We start from the raw sequence: 20,368 nt of genomic DNA on the forward strand, positions 1-20,368 counted from the left end.
GTAAATCACATGAAACATGAATTTGTATCCAGTAAACTCAAATAAATTAACCACAAGAGAACCTTAATGATTAATTTAATTGGAAATGCTCAACATAAGGAAACTTACGAAGCCATACAATACTTTTACATAGAAGTGGATCAGGGGAAGATCAATACTGCGGAATATTCAAAAGTTTATTCTATCTTTTATCAATATTTGCATAATGACACAATAGACTTAACTTTTGACATATATGAGATAATCATAGTTCACGGAAGTAAACACACATATACCATAAATTTTTTGCAATATATAAAACCATGAAGATTAATACTGCAAAATCATCTTCCAAATAACTTAGAATTTAAATAAATAAATCTAAAACATTGCAAGATGAAAATCGTTGGCAATAGCTATGTGTAATCACAATATATGCTATTCCAAACCCTAGTTATCCTTCTTAAAACACAAGAATAAATTCTCATAAGAAGTTTCATAGACAAAACAAAACAAAAAAAATAATACTAAAATCAAAGTATACTTCCGGAATCCTCACGGGTTTTGAGACCTTTGAGTTTGTGATTGACAGCATCAATTGCTTCTTCGGAGAAGATATCTTCATTGAGAAGATCCTTAACATGTGTCTTCATGAGAACAAGGTCAGAGTTAAGCTTTTTCAACTTAGTACGTAACACATCGAGACCTTTCATAGTATCAACGAGCTGCAGTTTTGCTTCCTCAAAGTATTTTAGAAAATCATGAACCACTTCAGCAGAAACCATTTCATCATGCTCTACATCTTGATGAGTATATGCATAATAGCATGAGACTTCAAAATAATCATCAGGATTTTGAGCTTTGACATCGTCAGCATCTACTAGGGTTCTTTTCTTATTCCCTTTGGAACCGTAACCCATACCTTTATCAAGAAATTCTTTCGTAAAATCAGAAGTGCGAGAAGGAGAGACATTCTTGATATGATAAAAATAACCTAGAGTGAGATAGCTCAACATCATAAGATAGGTATATAAACGGTTTTACAGGGAGAAACTTTAGAGTTTCTAAATATTGGTTCGTGACACGGCAATGTAGGTACCCGTACGAAAACGAATATGGTCCCATAAAAAACTTAAAACAACTGTAAAGTTCCTCTTTTCAAGGTAAAAAGAACGCAACAAATTTTGCTACTTGAAAAATTTCTTTCACACATCTTGGCTCAATAAACTTTATATTCTCACTGAAAGAAAATTTAGAGCACAAGTGTAGCTCACAAATCAATTGTAAAAATACCTTTTTAAAAAAATAAAAATATAAAGTAGACACTTTAAGTGATTCTCGAAACAAAACAATACTTAGGCAAGGTTGTCCGTAGGAAATAGTCTAGCTAAGAACGATAAAAAAAATAGCTCAACTAATCAGATGACACTTTACCAATAAGTATACCTGATTATTAGCGTATCCTTGTGATTAATTAACACAAGTATGAGCTTTATGCTCATCAAATAAAAAATGTTCATGGTTAATCCTCTTTTTCCTTTTAATTTTTGGAGGAAAACCTTTTTGATGTCAAAGTATGAGACTAAGTTTGAATCCTAACCAGACTTCGAAGTTTGTTTGGAGGATTTTGACAACCTGTTGATAAGATCGTTGTATCCTTCAATTATCAGATTAAGGTTGTCCTTCATGTCTCTATTGTTGTCTTCACCTACTGGTACCTTTCTCACATCATGAACATCACCCTTCACCTTAGATTGAGAAGGACCTTTCTGAAATATCCTTGACCGATTTGTATTAACGCTAATATTAGTTCGAACATTGGACGAGCAGACTGAACTGACTTTCCTAGAGGGATTCACAAGGTGATTACTAAAACCAATTGGTTTAGACATCCGAATGTCAGTTACACCTTTGAGTATTAAATCTAAGATATGTTGAAGTTGACCACAATAGTTGTCATTCAACCTCAATTTGCATTTCCGTTGAACATGTCCTTTTGAATCAAAAAAGAGACATACTTTATGATCACCAAAGTGATTAGAGAGAGTAGGATTAACAAAATCGTTAGAAGATTTCTTCCTTCTGTGAGATGTGGTGACTCCTTGATTAGTGGAATTTACAAGCACATCTTTAGCAATAAGAAGGGTATGCAATTTAGCTTTTGGAACTGGTTTTATCAGAGAAATATGATTACATGCAGTCACATTTTCTAACATCACAGTTGATTCAAAAGCAATTAGTATAATGGACGCCTCAGAATCCCCTTTGCGTGGAATAGATAGTTTACTCAATAGGCGTTCAATTTCCAAGGCATCCTCCTTGAGTTTAGCCTCGAGTAAAGCTCGAGATGAACAAACTGCGACATTTTAATCACGAAGAATCCTTAATTGGGAATCACGATCGTTTACCATACCAACGATCATATTGACCTTGTGTTTCAGCCTATTGATTTCAATAGCCTGGATTCCAATACGACTTAGAATTGATGCACTCTCTTGGGCTGCTTTCCTTTCTACTTCAGAATCAGACTCGTCAGTAAGATAATCAGGGTAACACATATCAATACTTGTCTGTTTCGTAGGAACAAAATGTTCATCTATATGAGAGATCGACAAGTCTTTCTCTTTAATAGATTTCACAGAAACATAACTTTTATTTCTGGTGATGCGTTTTTCAGAGACAACACTTCGATCCATAGAGTCATACTTCTACAAACACAGATTTATGAGGTCTTAAACATGTTTGCCTGCTCTGATACCAATTGGAAAAGCGGGGGTATAACAACCACACCCAATATTTATTCGGCAATCTGTATAGACTAACTCCAATATAATTCCAAGAGAATCAACTAGACAGTCAGACTCAATCAAGGAAAAACATCCAAGAGTTATATCTCAATTTTTCAATACAATCTGCAATCGAACAAATAGAAATTTGTGAGCCCGATTGATATGAGAAATAACTTGAACGGTATCAAAAACCAATGTTCAAGTGTCAGTCAATTTCAATCAACAACCAAAGGTTGGATTTACCAATTTATTGAACTACGCACAGCCTGTGATATTTCAATTATATAAAAAAATATAATGCGGAAAAGAAATAACACAGATAACAGAATTTTGTTAACGAGGAAACCGCAAATGCAAAAAAAAAAACGGGACCTAGTCCAGATTTAAACACCACACTGTATTAAGCCGCTACAAACACTAGCTTACTACAAGTTACCTTCGGACTGGAATGTAGTTGATCCCTAACCAAGTCTCACACCGATTAAGGTATAGTTGCGTTCTTTACGCCTCTGAATCCCAGCAAGACTCTACCCACTTGATTCCCTTAGCTGATCTCACCCACAACTAAGAGTTTATACGACCCAAAGTCGAAGACTTGATAAACAAATCTGTTCCCCACAGAAATACCTACAAATTTTTTGTTCCGTATTTTGATAAATCAAGGTGAACATTAACCAATTGATAATCCGGACTTATATTCCCGAAGAACAACTTGAAATATCAATCACCTCACAATAACGTAACTATATGGTAGTAGAACAAGTTATTGTGGAACCACAAAGAATGAGACGAAGAGCTTTGTGATTACTTTTTATATCTTACCTATCAGAGATAAATCTCGAGCAAATCTTAGAGAAGATAATACTCAATACGATAAAACAAGTAAGATCAGAACACGCAACTACAGAGAAAATAGTTGGGTATGGCTTCAGAATCCCAATGAAGTATCTTTAAGTCGTTAACCTATAATGGTTTTAGGAAAAACCTAGGTTAAAGGAGAATCGACTCTAGTACGCAACTAGTATCACACAGGAGGTGTGGGGATCAGGTTTCCCAGTTGCTAGAGTTCTCCCTTGTATAGTCTTTAAATCAGGGTTTGATAGCTTTGAAACAACGCAATCAATATTCACCGTATAATGAAACCCTGATTTAAGATTCAAGCTAAGTTTGCTTAAAAGCAAAGCAATACCTCTCCATCGTTAGATGGTCTTAGGCTGTTACACACAAATGAAATATACTTTCATTTAGATATGGGTAACCATACCTAAACGTGTATATTGAGTTGGCTCAATAATAGTTAACCGAAGTTAGCCATATGAACACTTTTCTATTGACCTCATTCATCTAACACTTCTAGATAAAACGATAATCAAATGAATCTAATTGTGTTACTCATAGAGTTCTTCAATTGCTTATATTCTCATAAAAGTATACAAGACACAATTGAAACAAAATCTTATTGATTCAAGAGAATCAATTCATGAACATTAAGACAAGATTTGCAAAGATTTCATTGCTTAATTTATATATGTATTTGTTTATGAGTATGAAATCATATTTAACCGATTTTAGAACTTAAACCAACTTAGTTTGCAAATGGTACGCAAACTTAAGTTTCGGACATTGGTCTTTTCTGACAGTTCGCGAACGTGTATGCATAATGTCGTACCAGACCGAACTCAGTTGAAACCATTCGCATACTGATATACACACTTGGTTCCCAGACTTTAACAGTTAAAACCGTTTGCATATTGGTACGCAAACTTATTTCTCGGACCTGAATCATACTACAACAGTTTGCATACTGGTATGCATACTGTGCTATATTCAGACAGTGGTTAATCGTTCTAAACTCCCATTTCAATCATTGAAACATCCTTACAAGACGACAATAGTTGTCTCACACAAACATTAGCTTATAAGTAATTTTCAAGTGTTCGAATGGTCAATAAGAAACATTCCGAGTCTACATCAAATGACTGTCTCACACAAATCATGTAAGATGTTTCAAGGCAATTTTCACATGATCATCTTTTGATCATTATTTAGTTTCCAACAAATAAATTGTTTCCAACTAAACTTGTCAAGAATAATGATGAATGTAGATAAAGTAAAAAGCTTTCCAACACATATTTCGAGAAAGATAAAAACGAGTTAAACTCAGCTCGAAATATCTAATATAAAAGTCTATATAGCTATACGACTTGGTTTCAATAGGAGATAGAATATAATAGACTTCTGAGTGATAGATAAGTTTTAGTCTCTGTATACCTTTTGTTGATGAAGTTCCTCCAAGCTCCCTCAGTATATCTTCGTCTTCAATCGATGAATGTTGTGAAGTCTAAAGCTCAACTACACATTCTATCCTAGTCTGAGACATATCAATAAGTAGACTAGAAATCAAGACTTATAATTTTGATCACCTAAACTTGACAAACAAGCTTGAGATAGCAACGCTTGCGAATTCGATCGATTAGTGCTCTAACAAGATCAATACTGCGAGAAAATTCTCAAAGAGTTTGTTCTATTTTTCGTTTATAAAAAACATAATATATTTTACTTCTGAGCATATATGAAATATCAGCTCGATTCACGAAAAACGTAAAGGCACAAATATGTCATAAGATTTTGCAATAATTAAATCAATAATGATTACATACTACAAGTTCATCTTCCAACAACTCTAGAATTTAAATAAATAAATCTAAAAACATGCAAGAGAAAAAATAAGTTTGTGCTTGGGTAAGTCTTTATACTCATTACTTGAAAAATAGTGCGAAGAGAGTGTAGTTAATAGTTTCAAGATAAAAAGCACTTTTAATATTCCAGAAATTCCTTTACGGAAGTGAGAATAAATTTCGACCATTTGGTACTATAACCAAGTAAAAAACCAGAAAACTGGACACAACTCAATGGATCAAGGCTCAACATGAATTAATGTTACTCTCGTTTAAGCATGAAATATCAAAAGAGATTTTAATCTCGAGTCTGTGAAAAATATGTGGAAATTCAAGTAATAAGTCTCAAACAAGAGAGTTTGTCCCAAATCCCTTTGGAAGTGCAAAGTTCTTGTTTCTTTTCAGGACACATGAGATAGGACGGAACCATTTTCAACACAATTAGTTTGTGTTGGGGTGAACATCAATAAGATCACTGCTTGATTCATGTACTGGTTTGTCAATTTCCATTTTCTTCGATCGTTTAGACCGTGATCTATTCTTTCCCTTTGTATTAACATTTTCCTCAGGAACTATAACACTTTTAGAAGAAGAAGAAGGAGGAGAAAGAGAGTACACCTTTGATGGGTTCAATTTCTGAAATAATTTAAGCACATTTGTCAAATGACTCTCCCTCTGTTGTATTTTATTGACATACCTTACTTTCTGCTTGTACTTGAAGTATTGTTGGAGTTCATGACCTTCAGTAGTATAGTAAGGACAACATCGGTCGGGAAGAGGATCAGAAACACTTCCAGATTCAGCTGTCAGACACATCATAGATATTTCTGGAAGATCAGAAATGTATGTTCCAGAAGGAGAAAAGTCTATTATATCCTCAAAAGTTATAGATGAGGGATCTTCAAACATCTTGTCAAGATCGATATGAGTATCACTACTCTCATCAAGATTAGATGTTTCAGCTAGAAGTGTTAAACTAGAATTTTCTTCTTCTTCTTCTTCTAAATCATAGAGATCAGTCGTTTTATCAAGAGTTGCAGCAAAACCCTTGTTGCCAGTGTATTTTCGTCGATTTGGACACTCATTGGAAAAGTGACCAATACCTCTACACTTGAAGCACTGAGGCATATCCTCATCATCACTCTCATCATCATCCTTTTTATAAGTAATACGATCATGAGTATTGGCTGATGACGGTGGACGTTCTCTTGAGAACCGGTTATTCCTCTTTTTCATAAGATCTCTAAACTGTCTTGCAATAAGAGAAACTGAATTTTTAAGATCTTCATCTGAAAGTTCATTAACAAGCTCTTTCTCAAAGATACCAACACTTTTACTTTTAGCAAGTACATCAGTGTTTTTAAGTACTTTGAACTCAATAGCTTTATAAGCTTTAGTTTGATGTTCATGATCAAAGATCTTTAACTTTCCAACAAGAGTACTTCTGGAAAGTGTGGTAAGATCGTTCCCTTCCATGATAGCATGTTTCTTAGACTCGTATCGAGCTGGTAATGATCTCAGAATTTTCATCACAACATCTCGTTCATGAATAGTCTTTCCTAGTGAATAACAAGCATTCACAATTTCCAACAATTTGTGATTAAATTCCTCAAACGAATCTTCATCAGCCATACGAAGGTTTTCCTAGTCAGAAGTTAGGTTTTGAAGCCTGACTTCCTTCTCTACCGAATTCCCTTCAAATATGGTTTCTAAGATATCCCAACCATCTTTGATCTAGTGCACGTAGACACATGATGTTGAAGATCTTGACTTATGGCGTGGATAATGGCGTTTAATCCATTAGAGTTGCATTTAGAATCTTTGATTTCTTCATCGTCATATGTTTCTATGCCTCTAGGAACAACATCAGATCCTTCTCCAACAAGTGAAGCATTATATCCTCTTACAACAAGAACCCATCTCCAAAAGTCACGAGCTTGTAAAAAGAAACGCATAACAATTTTTCACCATAAGTAATTAGTGCCATCGAAAGCTGGAGGTACGTAGATTGAGACTGCATTTTTATCCATAATACATATCACTTCAAACACAGACTTTTTAGGTTAACAGTGTTTGTCTGCTCTGATACCAATTGAAAACGCAGGGTATACCAGATACACCCAACTTTTTCGTTCGACAACCTGTACAGACAAAACTTAATACAATTGCAAGTAGACCAACTTAATGATCCTTGGCGATATGTATATAGAGTTAATATCTCAACCTCTACTCAATCAGTATGTATATAGACAAAGGTGCGTGAACCTTATTGTTAAGTAGAGTACTTAGACGATCTCAAAATCAATATCCAAGATTAATCTAGTCGTATCCAAATAATTCAATCGCAATTCTGCCAAGTGATTAAACTTGTTATCTATCTTTCAAGATACGAATTCAACAGGAAACTAGTCTCGTAATCGATTACAATTAAGCGGACGTATCTACTTAATTAGATGGAATACGTACAAACATGTGTAAATCCAATTATAAATATAAACAATATAATGCGGAAAAGTAAAAACACAAGACACCAGAAATTTTGTTAACGAGGAAACCGCAATAGCAGAAAACCCCCGGGACCTTGTACAAATTGAGAACCATACTGTATTAAGCCGTTATAGACACTAGCCTACTATCAGACTTCAGACTGGAATGTATTTGAGACCGAGTCCACCCTCCAAGAAATTCATACATAGTCGCGCTCTTTACGTCTCTTGAACCTCACAAGGTTCTACACACTTGATTCCCTTAACTGATGTTCTTTACAACCTAATAGTTGCTTCAACCGAAGTGGAAATTTTTTATACCAATCTGCCTCTAACAGATAAGCTTATTTGGTTTCCGTTTAGATCAAAGATCAAGGTGTGGAAACCTGTTTGCAATAGACAAGCTAGCAAACCTCACAAATCCGGAACTTACGAATCCTAAAGAGCAACCTAGATTCTTTACCACCTCTTAAGAAAAGTCGTCGAAAGATCAACTAAGATCAGTCTTTAGATATCTATCTTTAGGAACCATAAAGTTTGAGACGAAGAGAACTTTGTGATTACTATCTATCTTGCCTGAAAGAGATTACGAAAACCTCGATAAAACAAAAGCAAGATCAGGATACATGAACTATCAAGGTGAACATATTCAGACCTGGCTTCACGAATCCCCAAGCGAAGTTTTTTTAGCCGTATACCTAAAAAGTCAATATAGACGATTCTAGAATCAATTAGGACACAAAGTGTCAGGAATTGAATTTCCCAGTTGACAGAGATGCTCTATTTATAGTTTTTCAAAGACCAGGGTTAGCTTAGAATTCATGCTAAGATAACTTGAGAATCAAGCAAACAAAATAGGTCTTCAAACTACAATAGAAGACTATACACATAGGTTCGGTGCTTTGGTTACTGAACCATGTATAATGACCGTTCGGTTTGGCAACTTAGCCAAAGAACTAAAATCTATTTGATGTTCATTTAAACACCTAAGAAATTAATCATAGTTCACAGACATAAGTGTTTAAGTGATCAATGAAGTCTTACAAGTGTTTAAGAGAGTTCTAGCAATGCTAAACATATTAAAATAATAAGTCTTTAAGCATCTGCTAAACATATTAAAATAATAAGTCTTTAAGCATCTGCTAAACATTATCGGGACAGTTGGTTCAATGGTTCGCCAACCGTAGGGCTTGTTCACGAGTCAGGGTGCTACGGTTCGTGAACCGGGTTCGCCAACCCTACCAGACTATCGAACACAGTTGACCACAGTTCATGAACTGGGTTCGTCACGGTTCGCCAGCCGGGTTCGTGAATTGTACCCAACTGAACTTGCGGTTGGAGAACGGGTTCGCCAACCTTCCTGTATTTATAATCTCAGATATCTATGGTTTTCGAATTGGTTCGCCAACCTACCCTGAAAAGAAATTTCAGTAAGTTCATGTTTCTCTCTTATGATGTTTGAAACATTCCCAAGTGATATAATCATTTGCATGGGCAATTTTCAATTGATCCACAAATTAATTCATAGAACCAATATTGTTAAGGACCTTTGAACATCTAATCGCTAACTCATATTTCGAGATTTTTCACAAGACAAGCTTGACTCTAAACATCTTCTTTGTTAATATACTATAAGTCATATGACATAGTCTCAATAGATAGAATGATGGTATAGTGAGTAAAATAGAATGGTTCAATCTTCACATACCTGATACAGAAGTTCTCCAAATGTCTTCGTCGATCTTCAGTCTTCAAGGGTGATCTTTGATACTCAACTACAATTATAACCTAATTATCCGAAATTTGACTTGGTAAACTAGAAATCAAGATATAATTTTGATCACCTAACATTGACAACAAGCTTGAGATAACAAAACTTGTGGGTTCAACCGAGCAATGCTCTAACACATAGCATGTCAGAAAAAACATAAAAAGATCATTTCTGCTAGTAAAATCAAATTTCAAAATGCTAAGAAAAAAGGGATCCACATTAAAGAGGCTGCTAGACTTAACATCAGCAATCCTGAACCCTCAAACGTAATTGAGAACAACCTCTTTCCAAAGACTACCCTTGAAGTAGGAAACCCATTTCCTGATATTCCAACTCTTTTTGAAATCCAAGCCGGCTAATTACTGAATATGTCATTCACAAAAAACAACTATGGGATAAGAAAAGATTGGAAAAGAAAGCCTCATCTGAGAAGCACATGGAAGTCTTTCAACCTACAGAGGTTAAAAGAAAGATTCAAGCTATAGAAAGCATGTTCCTCTCATTCTCAGAGCAAAAAAACAAAGGACTACCCCCAGGGTTCAGCCCAAAGAGAATTGAGACCTTGGAATAGCAGGGACTGGTGGGCATCAATATGACTACTAGAAACCTTCAAGGAAAAACTCACATAAACGCCCTCGAGGTATACCTATCCAATTTAATTTAGAATTACAAACTATCTCTAATTTTGACTGCATCATAGTTATAGCACTACATAGCATAATAAGCCATATAAATCATAATATAACCATGCAGTACATTATTATAATCTTTAAGTATCCTAGGATTTCTTACTTCTGGCAATTCTTCACAGCAATGGCATGGAACTGCCAGGGAATAGGAAAAAGTACCTCTAGTGGATACCTGAATGATATGTTGAATAAAATAAACCTGACATTTTGTTGTTATCTGAAACCAAGCAAAAATATCTAAACTTGAGTAATATCCTTGGTGATATCGGTGCGACCAACTATTGGTTTTTTGAACCGAAGGATACTATTGGTACTGTTTGGGGGCTTGGTCTAGCTTGGAAATCCAATACATCTTGGATTTTTATAACAATCATATAAGTGCCAAAATCAATCCCATCAATGGTAACCCTTGGATGTTCATAGGTTATTATGCTAGCCCTTATGCTACCAATGATAAACTTGCTTCTTGGAAAATGCTTGAAAAACATGTTAGTAACTATAATATGCATTGGCTTATAATGGGAGACTTCAATTTTTTGTTACGTGAACATGAAAAATTTAGTAAGAATCATATTGATACTATTGAAGCTACCATTTTCAGTAGCAAGATTAAGGATTTATCTCTATGTGATCTGGGTTACACTGCTTGTCCTTTTACTTGGACTAACATACAACTGGTGAGCAATCAACAGAGCAAAGACTTGACAGAGGTCTAGCTGCTGATAATTGACTCACTATATTTCCCCAATAGTATTATCTTTAATCATCTTGCTATATAATTCTGATCATAATCTCATTCTCCTCAACACCAATCCTAACTGGAATCCTGGTCACATGCCTTTCAAAATTTTGTGCCAATAGCTTAACCGTAAGGATTGCAAGGATATAATCACTGAGTGCTGGAGCCAAAGTCATTCTAGTTCTCCTGCTTTCAAATTGCAATGAAATTTAAATATGTCAAGAACAAAGTTAAACCCTGGAATAAACAAGTTTATGACAACATTAAACTTAATCTTGAAGACTACAAAACAAAGTTAGACTGGATCACTAAGAATGTTTTCAACAAAACAAGAGGTACAACTATCAAAGAAGCCAAAGATAACATTAAGCATTGGTAGATATTCAAGAAATATTCTGGAAAACTAAAAGCAGTGATCAATCTATTAAGATGGGGGGGATAAAAACACCAAGTACTTCGATGACTCATCCAGGAGAAAAATGAGAAGCAACAAGATCGATTGTTATACAGAATGACAAAGGTGAATGAACCACTGAGAGTTCTGGAACAACCAACTGCTTTACAAACCACTTTGAAAATATGGCCACAATAGAAAACATTAACATAAACCCAAATATCATTATTCTCATACCCACTTTCATAACCTCTATTAAAAATGAATACCTTCTCTCAATACCTGATGCCATTCGAATAAAGAATGTTCTCTTCAGTATGGAAGGGGACAAAGCTCCATGCCCAAATGGTTTTCCCGCCAACTTTTTTCAAGCCATATGGAATACAATTGGAGAAGATATTGTGTAGATGGTTCAAAATGTCTTTAGTTCTGTCTATATTCTAAAAGAGATAAACTCCACATTCATTTCTCTTATACCTACACCTTCTCACTTCATACCCATCTCTCTGTGCAACACCACCTATAAAATCATACCTAAACTTATAGCTCAGAGACTCGAACCCCTTCCTCCAAAAATTCATCTCCCCATTTCAATCTTCCTTCATTCATGGTAGATAAATATCTGATAACATTGCTATAACACATAAAATTATACACCACATGAATACCAGATATGGAAAAAGAGCAATAAAGAGCTTAACATGGCTAAGGTTTTTGACAGAGTGGATTGGTCCTTCCTAATGGCTATTATGAAACCGATGGGATTCAGTGACAAGTGGTGCAATCTCCTTCACCATTACATTTCTACTACAAATATGGTTGGCCTAGTTAACGGAGATCCTGGTAAATTTTTGAGGCCTTCCAGAGGTCTCAAACAAGGTGACCCTTTATCCCTATACCTCTTTATTTTCTACAGAGAATCCCTCTCTAGAAGTCTGGTGAACGCTGAACAGCTTGGCCTTATTCATGGAACTCAAATTTCTCCTGGAGCACTACTTATAAGTCACCTCCTCTTTGCAGATGACTGCATGGTTTTCTATAAAGCTAATATGAACGAATACAATAATCTGGTGGACATCTTCAGCAGCTCCTCTGGTCAGATGATAAACTTCTTCAAATATGGAATTTTCTTTAGCAAAAATACTAATCCTGACATAGTCAACAACAGTAGCAACTTCATGCATGTTCGACAAATCTATACCAAAGACAAATATTTGGGATCCCCCTTATTCAACAATAAAAGTAAGATTCGGGCCTTCAAACCCTGCTTAGACAAACTAAAATTCAGACTAGTTGTCTGGAAAAGTGAAAACCTATCCCCAAAACGGCAGAGCCACTATGATTTCTAGTGTCACTTCCACATCAAGCATCTATCATATGAACTGCTTCAAATTGCCAAAGAAGACTTGTCAGGATATTGCTAAACTTCAGTGAGATCTCTTTTGGAAAAAGACCCTGAGAAACCCAGAGGCCTATATTTCATTGCATAGAGTTCAGTTTGCAAACATAAGGAGCTAGGGGGCTTGGATTTAGGAACACGAAATTCTTTAACAGTGCTAGGTCACTAAAATAGCTTGGTGACTAATATCTGAACCAGACTCTCTATGTGGTCTTCTACCATGAAAGCAAATCACTTTAGAGAAATAAATGTGATTAAAATGGATACATACCCAAAGGAACTGATTCTTGGATATGGAAAGGAGTGGAATATATTCAAAAATACTATAGATGGGAGATAGGTAATGGTCAGAAAATCAGGATTTTGGAGCATAAATGAATTCACAATAAGGAAGAGATCACAGTAAAACCCCAACATTTCCCCAATGATCTTCTATCTGCCAGCTAGCTAATCAGTACTTCAGGAGAAAGGGACATGAACCCAATCTCTCTATGGTTTAACGAAGAAGACCAAATCAATATCCAGAATACAAGCATCAATTCTCAGGAGGAAGATAAAATTAATCATCTGGGGTCTCACTGATAATGGAATCTTCACAGTCAAATCCCTATATGATAAGAAGATCAATGATAAGTAAAAAGATGACATCCTCAACTTAGTCTGGATAAATATTTGGAACCTGGACACCCCCTATCTATACAAATGTTCATCTGGAAATCTGCTCATAGAATCCTACCTACCAATGTCAGGACTGCAAGCATCCCCAACTACATTGATTCCATCCGCAATATATGCAAAATTGCTAAAGAAGATATAACTCGTACCCTATTTCTTATCCATATGCTTCCGAGGTACGGATAAACCTTTTTGGTCCTCAACACCAATGCTTTGGTGATGATGTTAATTTCAATGATTGGCTCAACTCTTGGTTCCTTCCCCAATACTAGTTTAAGGATTAGATAACAATCTTTGCTACTATCTGGAAAGCTAGATGTGATTTAGTCTTCCAGAAGACTAAACCTTCTGCTATGATTACTGCTAACAGGATTAAACAACATCTCTGCTCTTTCAATGGAGTGATGCACAATCAAAACCATATCCTGAACAATCTATACTATTAGAGATCTGAATAGGATACTATAGACAGAATTACTAATGATCATATGATGAAATTTGGTATTACTATCCATATAAGTTCCATGGATCATCCCAACATGGAAGGCTCTGTTGATTCCCCACCCTATACTAACTATGCCTTTATTGCAATGTCATATACAGGATTCTGTGTGGGAGCAAGAAGAATCAAAGACTGATGCAACTCTGAAGGAGTTAGAGGAAGAATACAAGTCAGAAATCCAAGGAATTCAACCTGGGTTACCATCAAATGAAGGATGAAAATTTTGAAGCAGTCTTTTTTATCCTGGGAAAGCTGATCAGAATCACTTATACGGCTGTTAAATTAGCTAGCTTAAATTCTTCCTCTAGTCACTTAGATAACTTTAATTGGAAAGGTCCAAACCTAATACTTTTACTTGACTATTTACAGTTTGTAAGCAATAATGACAATGACATTTGCTCCCAAAGGCTTATGCAATGTTGGAGGCAGCTCTGCATGCCTTAATTGTATGTGCTGAGGTTCTACTGTTTGGTAGTTCACTCTTTTCTTATTAAAAAAAGACTGATCCTACAAAAAAACATATCATTAAGTTTACTCCATTGCTAGCTAGCACAAGTTTGAAAATAACAAAAAATAAACCACATTTCTTGAACAAAAAGAACAACAAAATGAAATTGAATTCAAGACAGTTTAACAAGCAGAAGTCAATTCCCGAACCACCCTTCCTTGCTAAGGATCACAACTGGTGCGCTCTTGACTCCCTCACTCTTTTCATTCGTAATAGAATACAAAATACATTTAAAACAATTTATATATCAAACTCCTACAACACCTCTCAGAAATTTTCATTATTTCTACAATCGCCCAAAAAAACCCAATCTCTCATCGTCCATATAAGGAATTACCAAAAATACCCTTCAGTTTTTATATTACCAAGAACTCCTAACAAATTTTCTCTCCAAAAAACCACGCCATGCAACCTCTAATAAGGGTTTGGTTTTTGCTGACTCCTGGTCAACTTTCAGAAAACAATCCGGAAAAGATTGGACATGAATCTGACTCAGACAATAATGATCCAGATGAGTAGGCTGATCCTAGAAAAAGATGAAAACACAAAGCTTAACCTAAGATTTGCTGAATGGACCTGGACAAATAAAACTAGACCAATTTCCAAAGTAACAATTCTTTTTTTTTTGCCTAATTACTCTTATATGCTTCGAGGGTAATTTGGAGTCTGGTAAGGGGACTTAAAGGGCATTATAGGTAATTCCAATGGAAAAAAGACAGTAAGTTTTGGGTGATTGTTCGTCCGTGGAACTAAGAAGCACTACTCCGATGCAGCAGAAGGCTCTGGACAAGAGCCTCCAGCTGTGTTGCATCCATCAGGACTACCGCTGCTATGGTTGTTGCTGCTGCTGAGAACAGCATTGATCTGGTGCACCGCATTGCAAATATGATTGTTGATAGCCGTTGCACTAGAAAAGTTAAGTTTCGCACCTGGTATAGTGCTGGCTAGAATTTGTATACCAACTGTAAGCAAACAACCAGAAGTAGGACCATTTACTTGATCATCAGAGGAGGATGCTGGCCCATTTTCGCCATTGTTGTTGATGTGATTAGCAGGATAAATGACGAAACCTAATGGTAGAATCGGAAAGTATGATGAATCACCCCCGTTCATTGTTTGTTGAACACTATCAACGTCGATTGTGGTGTATACAACCATACTTCCTAAACTATCGGTACAACTTTCCTGAAGCATCAACTCTACGTTTTGTGCCGAGTTACTTGCTGCCTGCAAATGCATGCGATTAAGATGATTATAAAGCCTACACTTTGCTATTGGTTATAATAGGTCTTAACATTACACTTACGTTTATGCGCAGAAGAGAAATGCAATTCCCTGGATGTGAGCCACTGGCAATGTGGGCAATCTCTTGTGATGAAGTTCCACCAGAAAGAACATCAAGCTGCTTTTGGTTCAATTTGAGAAAAGAAAACCATCAGTAAAATATTTGCACCCCTTGCGTGCAGTCAGTCGGGAAACTAGTATTGCAAGTTGTTGTAAGGAGTTGGAATAGTACTACCTGAGATCTGCGGCGTTCATCTCTTAAGAATTCAAAAACTTGCTGATGAGAAAAGGGAAGCCAAGTAGTAGACACAGCACAAAGAATCAGACCACTTGGTTGCCCAGGGTCTATACTTTTTCTAGTTGTAATTCGAACTGTGTCAACTGAGGTTTCGGATAGAACCGTCCATGACTGACCTCCAGAACAACTGATATTGAAGCAAAATGTTCTCATCATTCTATGAGATAATTTCATCAAGTTCTTTCTTGATTCCGAATTCGGTATCACTGTTAATTGACGATACAACAAGGGTTTGTGAAATATCCACGAAACGTAAAGAGAACAAAGAAAATGAATGCTGTGGCCTTGAATATAACTAAGATTTGTTCAACTTACCACCCCCAAGGTCCGAAATATTTCTTGCCATGAGGCTAGCAAACCTTTCACACTGCTGTTGCAAAACGGCTAGCCAACGGTGTGCACCGAAAGCCATACCGCTGCTTACAAACTGATTGAATATCTGATGAACTGGTTTATGTTCTAGTTCTGCATGTTCTACCCATATCACCTGCGTAACACAAAGTAATTAACACTCTTTTTAGATTTGAATTGCATGAAATTGATGCCCTAAATCCCTCAAAAATAGGGGCAACCACAACCCAAAAGTTGTACTCAAACCTCACCCTAGAATATCCATTGGGCATATCTTGAATTATACAACCAGAGGGTTTTTTCCGATATCTGAGTGAAGAACTTTGAATGTTGTCAGCATGGAAGTTATCAATGGGGAAATCAACAATAACCCAAGTCCCTTCTTCAGCATTTTGGAGGCAGTAACGAAGGAATTGAGCCTCACGTGTAGGAACCAAAGGTGTGAGAACTTGAAATTCAGCATGCATCTGCCCAATAAAAATAACAACTGATCAATGAATTGTCATCACATGAATTCAATAGGACAGTTTTAAGTTTAAAGTTTGATGGCATATTGAGATAAATACAATTACCAGATGCAATGAATTGCTGGCATGCCCCGAAACTCCGGTGGAAATAATTTGAACAGTTTTTGCTCTCGAGACAATTGAAGGAAACAACTCCATCCATTTGTTCTGAATGAAAACAAAAAGCAAATCATGAGTAATGCTATTTCCAAAAACCTTGAATTGCACTTTTTCACCAAGTATATTTTCCATATATCTAAAAAAGTATCGCTTTAAGATTATCCCAAATTAGTTGAATACTTACAGCATCTAAAAATGCGTCGACGAGAGTAATGCTGTTCATAAACACAACTGCACTGTCTCTGGTTGCTTCCACCCGGAACTCATTTTCGTGCTGCTTCTGGTTATTATTCATCACTGGCCATGGAAACATTTTTGCATGCTCTTCAACATTCAACACATCTTTGTTATTGCATCGGATCCAAAGGGGCTCAGCTGCTTGACACATTTTAACAAGTTCATCCATTGCATTCATAGCAAATTGCATCGCCAGTGGCTTCTCTTGATCAAGAATCAGACAACATCCTGCAATTTGTAATTCGTGTTGGTTCTCTGGCATATTACAGCTTGACATCGACATAATGTCCCCGCAGTTCCCCAACTGTGGTTCCTGGAAGTTTCTTGAGTAGATACCCATGTCAAGTTCCAATGATGGTGCAAGATGATGAGGTACATGTCCTAATGCTTGCATCTGTCTAACATTGAATCGTGGTGCAATGCAAGCAAGACGCTCCAGCTGCAAAATCATACCATTTTCAATGTAATTAAGGAATGCTATGAGCTACTTTCATACAAGAAAAGGGATTATTTTCAAATTAATATCAAGAACTAATGTAGGTTATCATATAGCTAGTACGCATCTTACAGTTTTAACCTGCTCACCTTCTAAGAATAGACAATGTAAAGATAAGTATACGTACCTCTTCTTTGAGCCGTGCATTTTCAAGCCTAAGATGTTGTTCATCCAAAGACATCTCTCCCAGAATGGCAGCACCTCCACAATTAGGGCAGCTTACATTCCTTAGAGCAGCTTGTAGGCGATAGTTCTCATTCTTTAGGTTATCATTTTCTGCCCTTAGTATTATGTTATCAGACCGATCTTGTTGTGCCTAACATAATACACACCAGTTTGAATTACACCAATTAAACATTTAAACCATGTAAATTTTTAAAAGAAAATAATAATATCCGAAAGAAAATCATAGTCTTATTCAACACCCACCGCGCATTTTAACATCAAGCACGATGCGTACTATACAATATTAAAGCACTATTTACTGGTTAATTTTACTGGTGAAGCCATTAAATGAGAGCTTTAAATTTGTAGCTAAGGTAAAGTGAAATGACAGACTGTTCATTGGAAATGATGTTTCTTTTATACACACTCTGATCATCATAAGTAGTAGAGTTCTTAGGGTGCCTCGAAGATAGTCGTGAGAGGTTGAACAAAAGTAAGAAAGAAGAATGCTGAAATGCGTGTATACCTTCATCTGTGTACGTCTGTTCTGAAACCAAAACTTAACTTGCCGTGGTTTCAAACCGAGATCTTGACTTAATCTCATTCTTTGCTTGTCATCTGGATGTGGGCATTCCTTAAACAACCTATAAAACATAAAATAATACATAAGATTAAAAACAAACAGAAGAAGTAATATCGTAGCGCATGCAAAGTAGACCTAGGTACAGTACGTGAGTAGCACAAGAAGATAGCTGAGAAAGGAGAGATTAAATGTATACGTACGCTTCCATTTCTTGAATCTGACGAGCAGTATGTCGATGATATCGTTTCTTTTTAGGGTTTTGTTGTTGCTGATCAGTTTCTTGTAATAAAAGTTCATCATCAGCTGAATTAGTTCCTCCTTGATCATGAATATGTCCACTACCATCAGCAGATCCACTCTCCATATCGTCTTCTTTATTGTTTCCTATTATCATCTGTAATCCAACTTCTTCTTTCTGCGAGAGGAGAAAGAAAATGTAACACAAGAAATGTATCGAGTAAGTTAAGTTCCTTAAAATGGAGAAAAATAAAATAAAATATGAGTACATAGTGGTTTTTTATTAAGGAAACTTACCGGAATAATTGATGCATAAGGATGGTAACTAGGCACCATACTATTAGACATGAAGTTATAGTTGATATTATTAGGGTTTCGAATTGGAGATGAAAATAGGTGTTGATGATGATGATCTAGTGCTGTTGTTGATACAATATTATTATTATTTCCTCCTCCACCCATTGATGACATTACTTGACAATCTCCATACATCTTCTTTCTCTCTCTAGTATTTTTGATGAATAACTCAAGAAATTAAGAGGAGAAACAAAGATTTCGTTTCTCTTTCTAGAATCAAACAACAATAAAACCTGTATGATCAACAAAAAAAAGATTTATTAGTACACACACAAGAAAAGAAAAGAAAAAAAAAAGAAAGAAAAAGAATCTATAATGAAAATAAGATCCCAAAAATAACTGCACAATATCTTCGAGTGAAACTTAATTATTATTAAAACCCATGTTTTAAAAAGACCGAAAATCCCACAAGCCAAAAAGAAAAAAAAAAGAAAAACTTTAGAATACCTACTAAACCATACGTTTGATGAAAAACACCTTTTGAGTTCTAAAAACCACCATGAAAACAAAAACAAAAAAACCAAAACCAAGAGATGATGAAGAGTAGTAGCAGTAGTAGTTAGAGAATATTAAAGAGAGTATAGAGTAGATGTAGAAAGAGAGAGGAGATGAGAGAAATGAATTGAATACCGTGTCGGTGTTTTTCGGAAATGGAGAGGAATAGGGTCTGTCGATACTTCTTCTTCTCCACACTGTCTAAGCTAGGCTGGATTGTCTCAGAGACTTGATTTCTCACTCTCTAGAAAAATCAATGAAAAAGTAAAAACTTTCTTTTTCTCTCTCTCTAATATCTAGGTCATGCCATAATTACCGTACGGGAGAGACTTTAACTGCGTTAGGACAAAAGAAAAAAAAGAAGAAAAAAAAAAGATCAAACGCCAGTAAATCCGTTCTTTTTTCTTACTGTTGAATATACGTGGTGGAGGACTATTGGGGAATAATAACGTTTCCGTATAAGAGATAACTGAATCAGCAGAAACCAAAGTCAACCTCTTTTCTCTTGGTTGGATTGATTGATACATTCAGAAACAAAACTTACTTGCTTTTTTCTCTTCTTCTAAGGTTTTCATTCAACCTTTGTTGTGGTGGGGTTTATGGATGATATTTTGGTAAAACTAGTAATAC

At 35.7% G+C, this 20,368-nt stretch overlaps 2 protein-coding genes across 6 annotated transcripts; one reads left to right on the forward strand and one right to left on the reverse strand.

Moving 5' to 3' along the window:
* The first annotated feature begins 12,226 nt into the window (after positions 1-12,226).
* LOC113294677 lies at positions 12,227-14,319 on the forward strand. Its single transcript, XM_026543059.1, has 2 exons — positions 12,227-12,709; positions 14,203-14,319. The coding sequence occupies exons 1-2, from the start codon at positions 12,227-12,229 to the stop codon at positions 14,317-14,319; spliced, it is 600 nt and encodes a 199-aa protein (XP_026398844.1).
* Positions 14,320-14,688: 369 nt separating this feature from the next.
* On the reverse strand, positions 14,689-20,227 carry LOC113297426 (homeobox-leucine zipper protein ROC3-like). 5 transcript variants are annotated; one of them, XM_026545886.1, is made up of 12 exons: positions 19,874-20,227; positions 19,184-19,476; positions 18,850-19,064; positions 18,593-18,710; positions 18,029-18,217; positions 17,353-17,844; positions 17,115-17,216; positions 16,794-17,009; positions 16,507-16,678; positions 16,129-16,397; positions 15,916-16,014; positions 14,689-15,836 (listed from the first exon to the last, which is right to left on the reverse strand). In XM_026545886.1, exons 2-12 carry the CDS (start codon positions 19,376-19,378, stop codon positions 15,369-15,371), a joined length of 2,535 nt encoding a protein of 844 aa, XP_026401671.1. In that variant the 5' UTR covers positions 19,379-19,476; positions 19,874-20,227; the 3' UTR covers positions 14,689-15,368. The 5 variants fall into 5 exon arrangements, with proteins under 5 accessions (XP_026401671.1, XP_026401672.1, XP_026401674.1 ...); XM_026545887.1 differs by lacking the exon at positions 19,874-20,227 and adding an exon at positions 19,695-19,800; XM_026545889.1 differs by lacking the exon at positions 19,874-20,227 and adding an exon at positions 19,691-19,786 and having other exon boundaries at positions 15,916-16,011.
* Between the last annotated feature and the right edge of the window lie 141 nt (positions 20,228-20,368).

Source organism: Papaver somniferum, chromosome 7 (assembly GCF_003573695.1).
Source record: "Papaver somniferum cultivar HN1 chromosome 7, ASM357369v1, whole genome shotgun sequence".
NCBI classification, from domain to species: domain Eukaryota; kingdom Viridiplantae; phylum Streptophyta; class Magnoliopsida; order Ranunculales; family Papaveraceae; genus Papaver; species Papaver somniferum.

Excerpts from the sequence above, each read along its gene's own strand:
- LOC113294677 (XM_026543059.1), top strand. The coding sequence starts at position 12,227 with ATGGCTAAGGTTTTTGACAGAGTGGATTGGTCCTTCCTAATGGCTATT. Across the intron at positions 12,710-14,202 it reads ACAGTAGCAACTTCATGCAT|GATTCTGTGTGGGAGCAAGA; the intron begins GTTCGACAAATC and ends TGTCATATACAG.
- LOC113297426 (XM_026545886.1), bottom strand. The coding sequence starts at position 19,378 with ATGTATGGAGATTGTCAAGTAATGTCATCAATGGGTGGAGGAGGAAAT. Across the intron at positions 18,711-18,849 it reads CAGATTCAAGAAATGGAAGC|GTTGTTTAAGGAATGCCCAC; the intron begins GTACGTATACAT and ends TATGTTTTATAG. Across the intron at positions 18,218-18,592 it reads ACAGACGTACACAGATGAAG|GCACAACAAGATCGGTCTGA; the intron begins GTATACACGCAT and ends GTATTATGTTAG.